Consider the following 20,506-nt stretch of genomic DNA (forward strand, 5'->3'; position numbering starts at 1 on the left):
CTCTCTGCCTGGCTCTGCCTACTTGTGATCTCTCTCTCTCTCTGTCAAATAAATAAAATTTAAAAAAATAAAAGCAACTAGAATTAGTGAATTTAGAAAAATCTCAGAGTACAGGTCAATATAAAAATCAACCATATATTGCATAATGTGAATGCTGCTCTTAATATCACTGAAATGTAATGGTAAATGAAAAACTTTGTTATGTACATTTTATAATATTTTTTTAAATGACAGCATCAGGAAGTTATTCAGTGATAAACAAGATGTACTAAGCCAGCTGAAAATTTAAGCCTTACTTAAACTTTCTTTTAAATCAACTGTATTTATATCTACCAGCAATAAACAATTAGAAATTGAAATAAAAAATACGACTTATAATAGGACCAGAAAGTATGAAATATGTATAAATCTACGAAAATATGTAAAATATCTATATGCTAAAACTAGAAACGCCAAGAGAGAAAATTAAAGAACAAAGTAAATGGGTAGGTATGTCATGTTCATGGTTTGGAAGGGTCCATATTTGTTAAGAAACCAATTTTCTCTAAAGTCGTCTATGGAACCAAGGTAATCCCAATAAAAATCCCAGTAGAATATTCTGTAGAGATCAACAAACTGATTCTAAAATAGAAAATAAAGAAAATGGAATAGCCAAGACAATTTTGAAAAGGAACAAAGTTAGAAGACTCGTACAACCTGATTTCAAGACTTTCCATAAAGCCACAATAATGAACAGAGTGTGTAGTTCACTCTGTTTACAGAGTGTAGTTCACTCACACAGTGTGGCAAAAGGACAGACATAAACAGCAAGGTTAGAGGTCGACTAACACATATATGGTCAAGTGATTTCAACAAAAATGCAGTCAGTTAAACAGAGAAAAGAAAGGCTTTTCAACAAATGTTGTTAGAATTTTTTAATATCCAGAAGGAAAGAGAACAAGCTTAACCTATACCTCACAGCATATACAGAATACAACTCAAAATGAATTACAGACTTAAAGTAAAAATAAACCTTAATATTTTAGAAGAAAACATAAAAGAACATTTCTGTGACCTTGGATTAGGCAAACATTTCCTAAATACTAACAACAAAGAAATCCATCTTTACAACACATAAAACAAAAGATGAGTTTCGTAAATTTACAAAGAGCTCTTACAATCATTTAGACCAACAAACCAGTCAAATATAGAAATCCCTCAGGAAGCAAACAGAAATGACTTATAGCCTCTTCCTTTAGTTTCTCTTTCTCCCACTCTCCAAATCCATCCTTTAAACCCACCTGAGCAGTAAAAAGGGATTTCCCACACCCACTTCCCCATCACAGCAAGTCTCAAATCAATCAATTGTATTACATACACTAAGACTTTCAGAAAGGAGAATTCAGAGTTGTTGCTGTGTTTTTTTTTTTTAATTTATAGCAAAAAATCTCATCTGATTTCCAAACAGGCAGTTTTCATAATTAATTTTTGGTCTTAGGAGGATCCATATTAATTCTTCCTGATTCATTCCTAATTCTGATTTTATTAACCGCCCCCCCACCTTGTTTCAACTGTGTAATTAATTGCAGCGGCAAAATCCTGGAGGACAGCTCCCGCAAAGGAGAAGTGGTGTATACACAGACAGAATCTGTGATGAATTATGTTTTATTAAAATTCTCAAAATGGAAAAATCATTATTCCCAAGGACAGTTCTACCTGAAGCATCCTGTTCTCTCAGCAAATCTTTATAAGAGTTCAATTATTAAACAATTAAGAAAAACAATATGCTGTTAGGGAAATCTTTCATTTTATTAAAGTCCATTCAGAGCCCCTTCCCCCCCAAACAAAGTTTTTCACTTGAGTGGCTCACCTCTTCTCCTGAAAGGTAATAAGCGGCAAGCAGGCCTCCAATAAATCGAATGTTGACTTCAAACACAGACACCTCTGAATTCTGTGAAGACATGTTGAAAATATTCACATATACATAAAACTTCCGAATTTTCCAAATATTTTCAGTATTTCCTATGTTTCTCACAAACACCCTGCAGAGAATGTTTTCCTCCATTTTCCACACCTTCATTTCTCATGCAATTGCAATCTCATTCACCAGTTATTAATGTTACTGAAACTCCTGTATTATGCCACCACAAGTTCCTACTAACTAAAATCATTTTTATGTATATTACCTATCATTGTGAAATTGTCAATATATTTGATGCTCTTGACTATTTTCTCTTTATGAAACCCTCCACTTCTTGAATTCTGGAACAGCAAGTGTCTCTGTTGGGTCCTTTTTCTTCTGTTCTAGTTACTACAGCATACTGTCCCATTTTTACTTATACTTCTCATGAATCTAAAAATTTTTTCCTCGTATATATAAAAATTTAATAAATGTTAAAGAGGGATCAAAAATGATAGGATGATTGGGGCGCCTGGGTGGCTCAGTGGGTTAAGCCGCTGCCTTCGGCTCAGGTCATGATCTCAGGGTCCTGGGATCGAGTCCCGCATCGGGCTCTCTGCTCAGCAGGGAGCCTGCTTCATCCTCTCTCTCTCTCTCTGCCTACTTGTGATCTCTCTCTGTCAAATAAATAAATAAAATCTTTAAAAAAAAAAAAAAGAAAAAAATGATAGGATGATGGATTACTCAATTAATAATGTTGAGAAAATGGACTCCTAGGTTAGAAATAAATTTGAATACTCATTTCAGATAACTCTTTCTCTCAAAATGAAGTCCAAATAATTTAGAAATAAATGCAGAGAAAATTACTATAAAAAAGTAGAAGAAAGTGTAGACAACATATATAAATTTCCTTGACAAAACAGGTACTTTATAATCATTAAATCAAGCATACTGACAACAAATGATGATAGAAAGACTTGAATTTCCCCAAAATGAGAATACCTATAAGGAAAAACAATTATGAACAAAATTAAAAGGCAAACAAAAAAAAAAAAGGGAAATTTGGCACAAATATAGCAGTACTAATAACCTTAGCATATAAAGTTTATATGCTTGTATTTAGATAAAGATACAGATATTGCTGAGAAAAATTCTAATACATGGAAAGAAAAGTAGAAGTGGCAAAGAACATGACCAAAAGAATCCACAAGATATATACAAATGACTAGTATAAAGGTAACACTCATAACTAATTTTTTAACAAAATTTAAAAGGAAATATATATTATCCAGAAGTCTTTCTAACATTCACAGGTAGAACACATAATTTGCTAACCCAAAAGTTTGTATCTGATATAGAATTTTCACAATGGAATTTTTTATTTAAATTCAACTAGCCAACATATAGTACATCATTAGTTTCAGATAGTGCTCAATACTTTATCAGTTATGTATAACACCCAGTGCTCATCACATCACATGCCCTTCTTCTGCCCATCACCCAGTTACCCCATCACCCTACCTGCCTCCCCTCCAGCAACTCTGTTTGTTTCCTATAGTTAAAGAGTTTTTCATGGTTTACCTCCCTCTCTGATTACCTCCCGGAATTTTTTAGTAACACATATATCATCTCACCCCATCCACGACAGCAAAATGCTTTATATCACTTCATATATTCCCAACATATAGTATATTGCAGGGCACAGAACATTCACTAAATACAGAGAGGCCACGAAAGAGGGAGAGAGAGCAGGCCTCTATCACTCACCTAAATAACCCTCTAATCAGTTTCCCTGATTTCAGCCTTACTCTCCTCCTTACACTCCATTTATGCAGCACCCTGTAGGGAGAGTGAACCTCTTGCATTTTAAGTCAGGTTAGGTTACTGTTGTGTGTAAACTTTTACAATGATTTCTGGTTACACTCAGAACAAAATAACTGTAAGACCCAATGTAATCAGATTCCCCACTACCTGTCTGACATCATCCCCTAACAAGAGAAGTCCTCTCAACTTACTTTATTATTACCAAATGGGTCTACTTGCTGTTCTAGAATTACCGAACTCATTCCTGTATGTCAGTCTTACCCTTAACCTACAGGTCTCTGAATAGGAAGCTTTTCCAAACACACCATACAAAATAATGAAGTCAGTCCTCATCACTAATCTCTCTTAACCTGCATTATTTCCCCAATTAACACTTACCACCATTTAATTACATATAATTCTTTATTTGTAAAATTCAGAACTTCCCTCACAAGAGAGGTAATATAAGAGTTCTAGAGGGAGAGAAGGGACAAAACAGAAGACAGGCATTATTCAAAGGAATAGTGATGGTGAATCTTCCAAAACTGATTGGGGGGGGATAGATTAAAACAAGGGGAAAACAAGATAGATTACTTGTGAAAAATTAGATTGACAGCATGATGTCCAATAGTGTAACAGGAAAAGGAAGACAATGGAACTGTACCTTTCAAAGCTTAAGAGAAAATAACCAACCTCCAATCCTATACTCAACTATAATATCCAGTATGAGAGAGCCTTATATCCACATGGCTTCCACTGGGTCTCTTCTCAGAGACGTCACCGTAGCAGAGAGTCCTTCACTGGCCACCCCATGTAAAATGGCAACCACTTGCTCCAATCCTACCCGCTCTTCTTTACAGTTCTTCACAGCATTTATCACCACCTAAACTATATATGAGTTGAAGATTTATTTACTGTTTTCCTCCCAAAATTAGAGTAAAAACTCAAGGATAAATAAGACTGTTTTGCTCATTACTGTATCCACAAAAGCCAGAACAGTGCCTTTCCCAGAGGAGGCATTCAATAAATTTATTTATTTATTCCTTCATTCAGTCATCCATTCATTCATTAATCTGGAAGTTTCAAATACAAGGTGGAACCAGCTAGACAACAATTACACATAAGACAAGAGGGAGATGAGCTAAATTAAAGCATTCTAAGAGACTTATGTTCTTCAGAAACTGATTAATTTTAAACTTAAACAGTATAAATATAAAATTTTAAGGATAACCCCAGAATGAATGAAAATGACAAGTATAAAAGTCAATGTAAAAGAGGGCAAACAAGACACAAAATAACTTCATCTAAAATAAGGGAAGCAGAAAATAAAAACAATGAAAGTACAATAATAACATAGGTTGAAAAACAAAGATGGAAGGTCCAGCTCCAAATATATGTTACCATAACAAATGTAAACATTCCAAACTTGACAGTTAAAAGACTCCAAAACTGGATAAAAATAACAAAATCCAGAAATACATTACATGCAAAATATACAGCTAAAATATATGACACAGAAAGGCTAAAAGTAAAGGGATGGTAAATGATTGTGCTGATTATTAAGCTCTTTTTTCCTCAGATTTTCAAATCTATCCTTCTATAGTCTACTTGGTAAACTGGAACTGGACTCTACAAATGTGTGTCTCATTAGCCAGCTGGCTCGCTTATGGGCCATGCAACGGGAGGTTTTACAAAGATAATACAAGGCTGGAGGAAGGAGAAAGGACTTATTCCTTCCAATTTACTTCTGGTTTCTGACAGTGTCAAACCAGGCATGGTTCTTTGCCCTGGCAGTGGCAGTTGGTTCCACATTACAATTCCACTGCCACACACACACATTCTCCAAATCAGCCTCACTGTGGCCCACCAGCTAGGGACCCTCTCCTCGAAGGTCTGAGTCCCAGCTCTAAAAAAGCCCTTTTAAGAGCTCCTAAATACTAGCAGCAGAGTTCCAAATTACTAAATTTTTGTAATCCCCACTTCTTCCCACTGTTCTGACAGTCCCAGGGAGGTAGATATTTACTATAGTTACACCCTCTTGTAATACCACAATGTTCTCTTTCTGCCTTTTCAGTTCCCTGTTATTTGGTTAACAATTCTAAACATTAAATCCTCTAATTAAAATAAATGGCACGTACAGTTCTGGTTCCTGATTGAGTGAACTGATACAATGATATATCAGCGGATGGATTATTAGGCCTAATAAAGCTGACATGTTAATGGACAGGAGTATTTGAGACTCTACAGACGCCAATTCTCTGCAAATTAATCTGTAAATTGAACACGATCCTCATCAAAATGTCAACAGTACTCCAGAGCTTACAGGAACAAAGAGTTGAGAACTGCTAAGATAATTTCCTAGTAGAACAAAATTGGGTATCAAGCTTCCTATAAAAATATGTAGTTAAGACAGTTTAGTATTGATGTAAGCATGGAGGGAAAAAGTGAACAGAAAAGAATCAGCTCAAATGACTAATGTGGCATGTACAAATAGCAGGGAAATAAATGGCTAGGATGAACTAATACTTGTCTATCTCACCCTAAATCAATTTCATATGGATTAAAGTCCTAAATGCAAAAGCCAAGCTTTAAAACACTCAGAATGAAATATAGGACTGTATCTTCAATAAGAGTAGGGATTTCTTAAAATCAAAGCACATCCTATAAGGACCACATAGCCAAAGGCGGTGGGGCAGGGGAGAAAACAACTATTTCTCAGCCATCCTTTACACTAAGGCTGGGCTGTAACACTCTGAGCCACTCAACAGTACACAAGCAAAACTGGGGTAACCGATACCTGTAAAGTAATATAGGAGAGTCATATATCTTTCCCTTTTCTGAAACTGGAAGGTTTATTCACCTTATATTAAGGAACCAGCTTGGACCGTGAGGCTGGAGCTATACACTGGAGTTGGCAAAGCAACAAGACGAAGGATCCCAGACCCTTGAGGAACAAGGAGCTACCCAAGCCAATCCTAAACTGCTCATTCTGCACTTAGTTTACACGAAAGGGAAATAAACATGTATCTTGTTTAAGCTATTTTATATTAGATTTTCTGCCACTCACAGAAAAACCTAAATCTAACTGATAATAAAAATTATTCTAAATGATATATGTCCAAAACGCTAGAATAATATAAATAATCCATTTTCATGTGGGTAGCATCAGGAAAGCATGAGAGAAGAAATAATTATGGATTTAAATCACAACATGAGTGATGCAGTCTGCCAAAGAGAAAAACACACAAGAGCGACTTCTGACCACAGCAAGAAAGAACAGCAAGCACAGATCTCATCAGAGATGATAATGAATATGACAAAATAGCCCATACAACTTGTGGGTGAATACTGATAATAATGAAAATAATTCTTACCATTTACAAGCACTTAATGTGTACCAGATGATGTCAAATAATCCTTACAATACTGCAGTGCGATAGTAATTTTATGACAGATTTAGAAAAAATAAAAGAACTTTCCCAAGTCCCGCAGTGAGAATGTAGCTGTGCTGGGCTTCAAACTTTAGCCATACAACTTAACAACTACACCAAAATGCTGGAAAAAGGGGCATTGGCCTAGTTAGGAAGGTTCATCAAAGCTATACCAGATTACTGAATCTTTAAAAAATAGTAAAACACTTATTGTTTATAAACTAGTTCATGTTTTCCTGGTATTTCTACCCCCACGTGTTTTTTTCTTTAAGTATGCCTTAACACACTGAACACACTGCCTCAAAAAAAAAAAAAGAATGAAAGGAAGATGGTGAGAAAGGGATGTATTTTACGCAAAAGTTAAATGACAATCCTAATTCCGAAAGAATAGAGGGAATTTAGGATTTCCTTAAACTGGGAGTGTAACGCTCAAAATTACTACAGTTAGACACTGTCTTTTCAAGGTCAATCAAAGAAGTCATCAATTGTATACTCACCACACTGAAATCAAGGTTGTCTTCAATCCATTTTTGCCCATCTCGGAACTCATCATGAAGTCCCATGATATAAAGGGTATCCAAAGCATCTACTATGGTAGCACCCATTTGCGAACTTCCTGTATTTGGGGTAGAAAGAAAACTCATTAATAACACGCCCTTCATATAAGGTCTGTTTTAACTTTTTAATATATAAAAAATCAAAGTAGAAATACAAGGACCAAAAATAATCCCCAACATGATTCACTCTTCTTTAAGAACAATAATAAACACTGTTCAACATATTTTCCTAAAGATGACATGTTGACAACTAAAAGGAAGGTAAAGGAAAACTAAAACAGTAATTCTCCTTTCATTTTCTTCCTGGTCACAGTATGAGATCTCTATCTGTTTAACTAAGTCCAAAAAAAAAGGAGGGGGAATTAATTCAAGAAATGGGGAGGGTGGTTCAAGATGTCAAACCAGTCGTAGGACAACTGTGCTGTTCTGGTATAAATGCATAAAAAGGGCAAAAAATATACTTAGAAATAATAGTAAAAGTGCAATAAGCCTAGATGACCACAGTAAAACAAACTATAAAAACCTTACCAATCAAAAGCAGGTTAACCATACTGAAAAAGAAAGTAAGTATGAAACAAAATATATGAGTAGAAAAAATCAAAATAGTAAGATTTACACCCATCTTCAAGAAAGAGAATTCTGATGTTAAAGGAAACAATTTCGGTAGGGAAAAATTTAATTCAACAAAACCAGTTGATAGCAAAGCTAGACACTCTAAACACATGACAAGAAAACAGGCCAATCTTACTAATGAAAAGAATTACAAAATCCTGAATACAATCTAAAACAAATCTAATAGCATGTAGAAGAGTAAGTAACATGGAGCAGATGAGTCGCCCCCATCCCCAGAAACACAATTATTTCCACCTTCTGAGAATGAAAATTATCCACAGTTGTTATCATCTATATTGAAAGGGCTTTATTACTGTCTTCATCAACATGAGTTTACTGTTATCCTGGCCCAGAAGGATAAAAGTTGTAAATTAATTTTACTTTTCATTCCAGGAACTTCCTGAAAGACCTATTAAAACTCTGAACTAAATACCTCCAAATTCTCTGCTTACCAGTCCTAAAGTGTTATATTATGGTCCTTACCCAATCATAACCAAGTACCCCTCCCCCAACTGAAAGGCCCATCTTAACCCAACTGTGTCCTTCTCTATCTGACAGGCTACTAAGGCTCTGGTGAGGTAGTGATCTACTGTACCACAGTAAAGCATTAAACTCAGCTTTGCCTTATCAGCAAGTCATATTTGACACTGCTTAGTTACTTTTCTTTCTTTTTTCTTCCATCCCTTTTCCCACTGAGTAAACAGTGCTTTCTTCTGACACTTTAAAGCTATACAAATTCATTCTTAAAATGTCTTTAACTTATATCACATTTTCTTCTTCACATGATTCTAATAAATTTTTCAACTTATCAATAAGTATTATCTTTCCACTACAAAGACAAGCACTCCATCACACTCTGATAAGCTCCTGGGTCTTCTCCCCACTTAAGTTCCCTAGATATTAACTAGAATATTTGTTCTGGGTTATTAAAGACATACTTTCCTTTTACTTTTCTTCGTTTCTCAGCTTTTTATTAAGATGATAAATACTTTATCAAGCCTTTAATCACCCATATATCCCTCTCTCTCCCATAATAACTTAAATATGTATCTTTTTATGTATTCCATCCAAAATATTTATCATGCTTACTTTAAATCCTTAAGAGTACCTATTTCTGTTCTTATTTCAATTTTTATAGGTAGTTATGCTTCAGTTCTCTAGTTATTTATGGAGTCCGGGGAATGCGTATTCCTCTAAGGTGCAGACGACTCTGGAACAGAAAAAGGCCTGACCCACCTGCTCTGTACTAATTCCGGTTAGTTTCACCAAAAGGTTTGTGCCATGGGCAAACAGACCAAAGAAGTGGAAAGCAAAACTGATGTTCCTGGCTATCCCTATGATTGTTTACCTAGACAACTCAAGATTTCAAATGGAAAAAGTTAAAAGATCTAAAACTACCCTTGGGACAACAACGCCTGGGTGGGTCAGTGGGTTAAGTGAGTGCCTTCAGCTCAAGTCATGATCTCAGGGTCCTGGGACGGAGCCCCACATAGGGTTCCCTTCTCAGCACATGAGTCTGCTTCTACCACTCCCTCTCCCTGCTCATGCTCTCTCTCTCTCTAATAAATAAAAAAAAATCCTCAATCAATTAGTCAATCTGCCCTTGGGTCAAAGAAGTTAAACACAATACTAAAGAATCTATAAAATATTAATAAAATTTTATGAGAATGCAGGATTCAACTAATGCAGTTCTCAGAAACTCATAACTTGAAAATGTTATTTAACGAGAACAAATGAAAGAAATTGAATTCACAACATTCTACCAACGGGGAAAAAAAAGAATGATAAACCTAAGCAAAAAGTTCAAAGAATCAGAAAAGATAAAGGCAAAAAATAATTATAAATTTAAGAAACTGTCAAAAATATAAATTCAAGAGACAGTTCTATTAGAAGAACTACATAATGAATCTACCACTCACCAAAGTTTAAAAAGTACCCAGGAAATGCAAAAACACAAAATAAGAAATGACTGCATCAACGGAGAGGAAACTAAGAAAACTATAAAAAGCCCATTTTAGTCATACCATATCAATAAATTTGAAAAAATGAGTGCAACTGATGATTTTCTATGAATATATATCATATATTCAATACTATAGTATCACATAAAATAAAAATATTACTTATTTTTATACGTAATGAACTTTGACTTAGAAAACAAACTTTTCTAAGTTTGAAAGAAAACTTTGACATAGAAAAGAAACTCTGACTTAGAAACTTTGACATAGAGAGAAACATAAAATCTAGATAACAAAAAAGACCAAGAAACAGAAGAAATTGAGAAGTTCTCAAAGAACTACCAACCATAAAAGTAGACTCTGGAAGTTCCACAGAATAGATTCTACTTTAATTTTAAGCACAGTAACTCCTACATAAATTTTTATAGAATATAGGAAGAGATCTAAATTGTAAATTGTAAATTCAATTTACAGATTCTGCATGGCAGTGATGTAAAAATCTCAGTAAGAAAAATAAAACTACTCTCTGATCTCATTTGTGAGCATCATGGAAATATTTAAGAGTGAAATTGCTGAGCTGTATGGTAAGGTTACTTTTAACTTTACAAGAGAATGACAAGCAGCTCTCCAGAGTATACCATTTTATACACCCAGCAACAATGCAGAAAAGTTCTGGTTGCTCTACCATCCTTGTCAACATTTGATATTGCTGCCCTTTTTAATTTTAGACATTCTAATGAGCATGTACGATATTGCATTATGGGTTGAATTTTAATTTCTCTGGCAACTGACATGCTAATTGGCTATTCATAAATCTTCTTTGGTATATAAATCACATATATTCTAAATATATTCATGTGTGTATACCACACACATTCTCTACTTTTCACTTTAATATCTTTTGGAAAGCAGTAATTGTTAATTTTTATGAAGTCCAATTTATCCATATTTTCCCCTTTTATAAAAGGTTTATGCTTTTTGTATTCTAAAAACTTTTTAAGATTTTTATTTATTTATTTATTTGACAGAGAGAGACACAGTAGGGGCAGAGGCAGAGAAGCAACACAAGTAGGGAGAGTGGGAGAGGGAGCAGCAGGCTTCCCAGCAAGCAGGGAGCCCGAAGTTTAGAAATCCCAGGATCCTGGGATCATGACCTGAGCCGAAGGCAGATGCCCAATGACTGAGCCACCCGGGTGCCCTAAAAACTCTTTTCTTACCTCGAAGTCACAAAGATTTTCTCCAAAGCTTCCTACCAAAATGCTTTTTGGTAGGAACATTAAAACATTATTTGCTTCCAGGTTTAGACCCATGATCCATTTCAAGTTAATTTTTATGTACAATGAAAAGTCGAGTTTTGTTAATTTTCTATACAAATATGCACCTGATCCAGCACAATTTACTGGACAAACTATCTTTTTAGCCACTGAATTACCTGAGTACCTCTGAATCAACCATGTATGTGCAGACCTAGTTCTGTTCTTTTCCACTGATCTCTCTGTCCTTAGGCTAAAATAAGAAGACTGCATCATTAAGACTGTCCTCATTACTGCAGCTTTACAGTAAACCATAAAATTGGGTCATATAAGTCCCTCAACTTAGTTCTTCTTTTAAAAAATTATTGTATTATACATGCTTTGCATTTCTATATAGATTGTTGAGTCAGCCTATTAATTTATGCAAAGTCATTTTGATTGGGATTTCTTTAAATTTAAACATGAATTTTAAGAGAACTGATATCTGCATAGTACTGAATATTCCAATTCATGAACATGGCATTTCACTCCATCTATTTAAGTCCTTTGAAATTTCTCTCAATAATCAGTTTTAAGTGTATAGGTTCTGCCCCTATTTTGTTAAATTCATCCACATGCAGTTCTATTTTTTTTTAATTTTTTTTTTATTTATTTGACACAGAGAGATCACAAGTAGACAGAGAGGAAGGCAGGCAGAGAGAGAAACAGGCTCCCCGCTGAGCAGAGAGCCCGATGCGGGACTCGATCCTAGGACCCTGAGATCATGACCTGAGCCAAAGGCCGCGGCTTAACCCACTGAGCCACCCAGGCGCCCTGCAGTTCATATTTTTTGATGCGATTGCAAATGATATGATTTTTAAATGACTCTATGACTATTCATTGCTAGTATATAGAAATACAATTTATTTTGTACATTGAACTTGTACCACAACCTTACTAAATTTTATTCAATCGAGTACTTTGTTGGTGCTGATTCCTTAAGATTTTCTTCATGGAAAATCTCATTAGCTATAAGTTGTGCTTCTTCATTTCCAATCTTTAGGCCTCTTTTGTCTTTTTCTTACTTTAGTGTACTGGGTAGGACCTCAACTCCACCGCTACACAAAAGTAAGAGAGCAGACATCCTTGCCTGGTTCATAATCTTAGGGGAAAACATCTCATGTTCAAATATTAAGAATGTGGCAAACTTTTTCCATTTGTTTTATTTTTGGGTATCTGTGTGTCTGTGTGTTTTAATGCCTTTCTTTAATCATACTGAGTAAGTTCCCTTCTATGAAAGTTACCGGAGAACTTTAATCATGGATCAATCTTGAGTGTTGCTAAACCAGTTGTTTGCATGTTTGAAATGATCATAAAGGTTTTTCTTTGATTCCTGTAATATTATTTTTTTTAAAGATCTATTTTTTTGAGAGTGAGCAGGCGAGCACAAGCAGGGGGAGCAGGCTCCCGCTGAGCAGGGAGCCCTATGTTGGGCACAATCCCAGGACCCCGAGATTATAACCTGAGCCGAAAGCAGATGCTTAGCTGACTGAGCTACCCACATGCTCCCCCTTAATATTTTCAATTATACTGGTTAACTTCTCAATATTAAATGAACCATGCAATAGTCATAAGGTATTATTCATTTGAGTTATTCCTGAATTAGATTTACTAAGATTTGGCTAAAGATTTTTGTGTCTATATTCATGATGGGCACTGGTCTACGTTTTCCTTTCCTTGAAATACTGTTGTCTGGTTTTGGTATTAGGGGTTTGGTGGTGCTACCAAGAAGACATAAAACAATCCTAAATGTGTAAACACTTAACAAGAATATATCAATAAATGAAATATAAGCAGCAAAAACTGGCTGAACTGAATGGGCTAAGAGAGAAATCCAAAATTACAGTTGAGGACTTCAACACCTTTCTCTCAGGAAGTGATAAAACTACTGGACAGAAATTTAGCAAGCAGAGAGGGAGCCTGAACAACCGCACTAATAACCAATGAGATCTAACATCAATAGAACATTCTACCCAGTATCAGCAGATGACATCTATACAGGTTCTTTTTAAGCACAAATGGAACATTCACCATATTCTGGATCATAAAATAAACCTTAAACAATTTAAAGGAAGTAAAATATAGGGGTGCCCAGATGACTCAGTCGGTTAAGCATCTGCCTTCGGCTTAGGACATGATCCCAGGTCCAGGGATTGAGCCCCACATCAGACTCTCTGCTCAGCGGGGAGCCTGCTTCTCCCTCTGCCACTCCCCCTGCTTGTGCTCTCTTGCTCTCTCTGTCAAATAAATAAAATCTTAAAAAAAGACCCTGAAATATAGCACACTCTCTGACCATAACAGAAGTAAACTAAATTTCAGTAATGGAAAGATAAAAAGAAAATCTCTAAATGTTTGAAAATTAAACTTCCTAATGGAAAATATGTTTTTTTTCCATGTGCTTCTATTTTTTTTTAATTAAATTCCAGTTAGTGAACAGTGTACTGTTAGTTTCAGGTGTACAATATAGTGATTCAGCACTTACATACAATACCCAGTGCTCATCACAGCAAATGCACTCCTTAATCCCCATCACCTATTTCACCCATCCCCCCAACAACCTCCCCTCTGGTAACCATCAGATTATTCTCTACAGTTAAGAGCTTGTTTCTTGGTTTACCTCTTTTTTTCTTCCTCCATGTTCCTTTGTTCTGTTTCTTAATATCCACATCATGGTACTTGATGATCATATGGTACTTGTCTTTCTCTGACTTATTTCGCTTAGTGTAATACTCTCCAGATTCAATCATCATTTCAAATGGCAAGATTTCATTCTTTTTTATGATTGACTGATATCCCCTTGTATACATACACATTTGTTTAAATTTATTTTTAATTTAAATTAAATTAACATATACTGTATTATTGGTTTCAGACCTAGAGGTCAGTGACTCATCAGTCATATAGGATACCCAGTGCTCATCATCAAGTGTGTGCTCCTAAATGTCCATCACCCAGTTATCCCATACCCCTACCCCAATCCCCTATAGCAACCCTCAGCTTGCTTCCTACGATTAAGAGTCTCTTAATTGCCTGGGTGGCTCAGTTGTTAAGCGTCTGCCTTCAGCTCAGGCATGATCTCAGGGTCCTGGGATGGAGCCCTACATCAGGCTCCCTGCTCAGCGGGAAGCCTGCTTCTCCCTCTCCCACTCCCCCTGCTTGTGTTCCCTCCCTCGCCGTGTCTCTGTCTGTAAAATAAATAAATAATATCTTTTAAAAAGAACGAGTCTCTTACAGTTTGTCTCCCTCTCTGATCTTGTCTTCTTTTATTTTTCCTTCTCTTCCTCTATGATCCTGTTTTGTTTCTCAAATTCCAGAAGATCCTAGGAGAATTGTCTTTCTCTGATTGACTTATTTCACTTAGCATAATACCCTCTAGCTCTATTCATGTCATTACAAATGATAAGATTTCATTTTTTGATGGCTGTGTACTATTCTGTTGATGGACATCTGGGCTCTTTCCACAGTTGGGCTATTGTGGACACTGCTGCTATAAACACTGGGGTGCAGGTGCCTCAGATGACTACATTTGTATCTTTGGGGTAAATACCCAGTAGTATGATGGCTAGGTCATAGGGTAGCTCTATTTTCAACTTTTTGAGGAACCACCATACTGTTTTCCAGAGTGGCTACACCAGCTTGCATTCACACCAACAGTGTATCAGGGTTCCCCTTTCTCCACATCCTCACCAACATCTGTCATCTCTTGACTTGTTAATTTTAGCCATTCTGACTGGCATGAGGCGGTATCTCATTGTGGTTTTTGACCTGTATTTCTCTAATGCCAAGTGATATTGAGCCTTTTTTCATGTGTCTGTTGGCGATTTGGATATCTTCTTTGGAGAAATGTCTCTTGAAGTCTTCTGACCATTTCTTGATTGAATTATTTGTTCTTTGAGTGCTGAGTCTGATAAGTTCTTCATAGATTTTGGATACTAGTCCTTTATCTGATATGTCATCTGCAAATATCTTCTCCCATTCCACAGGTTGCCTTTTAGTATCCTTGACTCTTTGCTTTGCTTGATCTTGATGAAGTTCCAATCGTTCATTTTTGCTTTTGTTTCCCCTGCCTTTGGAGAAGTTTCTAGCAAGAGGTTGCCGTGGCCAAGATCAAAGAGGTTGCTGCCTGTGTTCTACGCTAGGATTTTGATGGATTCTTGTCTCACACATTTAGGTCTTTCTTCCACTTTGAGTTTATCTTTGTGTATGGTGTCAGACAATGATCCAGTTTCATTCTTCTGCATGCAATTTTCCCATCATTTGTTGAAGAGATTCTTTTTTCCACTGGATATTCCATCCTGTTTTGTCAAAGGTTAGTTGGTCATAAAGCTGAGGGTCTATTTCTGGGTTCTCTATATTGTTCCACTGATCTATGTGTCTGTTTTTGTACCAGTACCATACTGTCTTGATGATTACAGCTTTGTAATAGAGCTTGAAGTCCAGCACTGTGATGCCACCAGCTTCAGTTTTCTTTTTCAACATTCAATAGATCTATCTGTTAAGTCCATCTGGTCCAGTATGTCATTGGATATTCAGAGTCTTTTTTGATTCCATACAATTTTAGGATTATTTGTTCCAACTCTGTGGAAAAAAAGTTAATGGTAGTTTGGTAGGGATTGCGCTGAATGTATAGATTGTTTTGCATGGCACGGACATTTTAACAATATTTGTTCTTGAAATCCATAAGCATGGAACGTTTTTCTATCACTCTGTGTCTTCCTCAATTTCTTTCATGAGATTTCTATAGTTTTCTGAGTACAGATCCTTTGCCTCTTTGGTTAAGTTTATTCCTAGGTACCTTATGCTTTTGGGTGCAATTATAAATGGGATCAATTCCTTAATTTCCATTTCTTCTCATTGTTGGCATATAGAAATGCAATGGATTTCTGTGCATTGATTTTATATCCTGTCATTTGCTGAATTCCTGTGTGAGTTTTAGCAATTTTGGGGTGGAGCCTTTTGGGTTTTCCACCAAAAAAAAAAAAAAGAGTATCAAGCCATCTGCAAAGAGTGAGACTTTGGCTTCGTTGCTGATTTGGATGCCTTTTATTTCTTTTTCTTGTCTGACTGCAGAGGTTAGGACCTCTAGTACTATTATTGAACAAAAGAGGGGACAGTGGACATCCCTGCTGTGTTCCTAACCTTAGGGAAAAGCTCTCAGTTTTTCCCCATTGAGAATGATATTCACTGTGGATTTTTCATAGATGGCTTTTATGATATTGTTATGTTCCCTCTATCTCTACACTGTGAAAAGTTTTCATTAAGAACAGATGCTGTACTTTGTCAAATGCTTTCTACATATATGGTTCCTGCCCTTTCTACATAAAAGAAAGGATTGAGAGGATCATATGGTTCCTGCCTTTCTTTTATGTATGTAGTGTACCACACTGATTGATTTGCAGATGTTGAACCACCCTTGCAGCCCAGGAATAAATCCCACTTGGTCATGGTGAGTAATCCTTTTAATGTACTGTTGGATCCTACTAGGTAGTGTCTTGGTGAGAATTTGTGCATTCATGTTCATCAGGGATACTGATCTATAATTCTCTTTTTTGGTGGGGTCTTTGTCTTCTTTTGAGATCAAAGTAATGCTGGCCTCAGAAAATGAATTTGGATGATTTCCATCCATTTCTAGTTTTTGAAAGAGCTTCAGAAGAATTTAATGAAATGTTTGGTAGAATTCCCCTGGGAAGCCATCCAACCCTGGATTCTTGTTTGTTAGATTTTTTTTTGATTACTGCTTCAATTTCCTTGCTAGTTGTGGGCCTGTTCAGGTTTTCTATTTCTTCCTATTTCAGTTTCGGTAGTTTATACATCTCTAGGAATGCATCCATTTCTTCCAGATTACTTAATCTGTTGGCATATATTTGTTCATAATATGTTCTTATAATTGTATTTCTTCAGTGTTGGTTGTGATCTCTCCTCTCATCCATAATTTTATTAATTGGGGTCCTTTCTCTTTTCTTTTTGATAAGTCTAGCCAGGCACTTATCAATCTTATTAATTCTTTCAAAGAACAAGCTCCTAGTTTTATTGATCTGTTCTACTGTTCTTTTGGTTTCTATTTCATTGATTTCTGTTCTAATCTTAGTAATTCTCTTCTCCTGCTGGGTTTAGGCTTTATTTGCTGTTCTTTCTCCAGCTCCTTTAGGTGTAAGGTTAGCTTGTGTATTTGAGACCTTTCTTGTTTCCTGAGAAAGACTTGTAGTGCTATATACTTCCCACTTAGGACCACCTTTGCTGCATCCCAAAGATTTTGAACATTTGTGTTTACATTTTCATTTGTTTCCATGAATTTTTAAATTCTTCTTTTATTTCCTGGTTGACCCATTCATTCCTTAGTAGGATGCTCTTTAGCCTCCAAGTATTTGAGTTCTTTCCAAATTTCCTCTTGCGACTGAGTTCAAGTTTCAAAGCACAGTGATCTGAAAATATGCAAGGAATGATCCCAATCTTTTAGTACCAGCTGAGACCTGATTTGTTGACCCAGGTAGTTTATTCTGGACAATTCTGTCTATTCTGGAAGTTGTTCCATGAGCACTCGAGAAGAATGTGTATTTTGTTGCTTTGGGACAGAATGCTCTGAATATATCTGTTATATATAAGTGTGTAACATATCTGTTATATAGATATAACTATTATATATAATATATATAAAACAGGCCCTTATTTCCTTGTTGATCTGCTTACATGATCTATCCACTGCAGTGAGGGAGGTGTTAAAGTCCTCTACTATTATTTTGTTACTATCAATGAGTTTACTTTTATTATTAATTGGCTTATATAATTGGCTGCTCCCATGTTAGGGGCATAAATATTTGTAACTGTTATATCCTCTTGTTGGATAGATACTTCAATTATAATATAGTGTCTGTCCTTCCTCATCTTTTATTAGTCTTTGGCTTAAAATCTAATTTGTCTGATATATGGATTGCTACCCCAGCTTTCTCTTGATGTCAATTAGGATGATAAATGGTTTTCCACTCCTTCACTTTCAATCTGGAGGTGTCTCTGGGTCTAAAATGAGTCTCTTGCAGATAGCATATCGATGGTTTTCCTTTTTTATTCAATCAGATACCCTGTGTCTTTTGATTGGAGCATTTAGCCCATTTACATCCAGAGTAACTACTGAAAGATAGGAATTTAGTGCCACTGTATTACCTATAAAGTCATTGTTTCTGTAGATTATGTCTGTTCCTTTCTGGTCTATGTTACTTTTGGGCTCTCTCTTTGCTTAAAGGATCCCCTTTGATATTTCTTTTGGGGCTGGTTTAGTGACCACAAATTCTTTTAGTTTCTTTTAGTTTCTTTAAATTCTTTTAGTTTGTCCTGGAAGCTTTTTATCACTCATTCTATTTTGAATGACATCTATTAAATATTCTTGGTTGCATATTTTTTCTCATTTAGCACCCTGAATATATCATGCCAGTCCTTTCTGGCCTACCAGATCTCTGTGACAGGTCTGCTACCAGTCTAATGTGTCTACCCTGGTAAGGTATGGACGTCTTATCTTGAGCTGCTTTCAGGATTTTGTCTCTGAGATTTGCAAGTTTCATTATTATGTCGAGGTGTTGTCCTCTTTCTATTGATTTTTAAAAATTTTATTTAAAATTTGGTTAGCTAACATACAGTGCAATATTAGTCTCATGAGTAGAATCCAGTGATTAATCACCTAAATAAACACCCACGGCCCACCACAAGTGCCATCCTTAAATACCCATCATCCATCTAGCCCCATCCACTTCCTTTCATCAACCCTCAGATTGTTCTCTATCAATGAGTTTTTTTTTTTTAAGATTTTATTTATTTGAGAGAGATATAATGAGAGATGGAACACGAGCAGGGGAGGATCTTACTTATATCCATGCTGATTAGCTTCCTGGCAGTCAGTAGTACTGCCACTTACTCTTTTTTTTGAGGTGAGTTTTTCCATTTTGTCATCTGTCCAGAGAGGAACAGATAAAAATTCTAAAGGGCATCAACAACCCCAGGGACTGAGCAGGGAGCCCTACAATGGGACTTGATCCCAGGACCCTGGGATCATGACACAATCTGAGCTAAAGGCAGCTGTTTCTTGTTTGGTGGCAGCTGTAGTGATAATCCCTTTTAATTCCTAATAGTAGTAATCATGTTTATTCTTTTTCTTTGTCAGTCCTGCTAGGAGCTTGGTTTCATTGATCTTTTTAAATAATTTATCATCTAGGACCCGTATCTCTTTGATAATTTTTAATATAGTAGATGTTCTGAGAAATATGGTTTAAGAAAATGAGTAGAAAATTAACACCAACCTTTATTTTCAGTACACATTTATACTCCAATCCTTTAAAAGGACTCACAGTTTACCACTGAATTTAATATAAGGAAATACTTACTTGAAGAGAGGATCTAATTTTAATTAACCATTACATATAATGTCTTTTCCTGCACTAATATCTCACAATGGGGCATCCACAAAGCAATGAGGACTGCTGCTTTCTTTTGCATCCCCTCCTCCTCTATAATATGAGGAATATCAGAACTGTGTTGAAGAAAACCTACAAATGGGTACCAAACTTCCCTGATACTAAAAAAAGAAATGGCAGAAAAAGCAGCAAAATACTCAAATAAATGAATGGCATATATATATATATATATATATATATGTATAAATACTATCTATATATATGTATAAATACTATCTATATATATATATAGATTCTATATATCTATACATATATGTATATATATACATACATATATATGTATAAATATATCTATATATAGATTTATATATATATATATATAAAATCTACCGCATCATCTGTATATTCCAAAGTATCCCTAAATCTTCACTGAAACTTAATAAAAAAAGTACATGTTATGTTCTTATTATAATTCAAATTATTGTTACATAGAAATACTTGATAAAGTATAAAGAACTTAAAAAGTTAGATTCTATTTTAAAGATGGAGACAGAAAATGGATATAGTAGTGGATA

The 20,506-nt window shown here is 35.5% G+C and overlaps 1 protein-coding gene across 2 annotated transcripts in view; it reads right to left on the reverse strand.

Annotated features, from left to right (window-relative positions):
* The window catches only part of MAN1A2 (mannosidase alpha class 1A member 2), a 187,248-nt gene that overhangs the window by 111,841 nt on the left and 54,901 nt on the right, over positions 1-20,506 (reverse strand). For both annotated transcript variants that reach the window (XM_032303107.1, XM_032303105.1), the window contains exons 4-5: positions 7,611-7,729; positions 1,850-1,930 (exon numbers count right to left, since the gene is read on the reverse strand). In XM_032303107.1, the coding sequence (XP_032158998.1) occupies positions 1,850-1,930; positions 7,611-7,729 (200 nt within the window). The remainder of the gene's footprint in view (positions 1-1,849; positions 1,931-7,610; positions 7,730-20,506) is intronic.

Source organism: Mustela erminea, chromosome 10 (genome assembly GCF_009829155.1).
Source record: "Mustela erminea isolate mMusErm1 chromosome 10, mMusErm1.Pri, whole genome shotgun sequence".
NCBI lineage: Eukaryota > Metazoa > Chordata > Mammalia > Carnivora > Mustelidae > Mustela > Mustela erminea.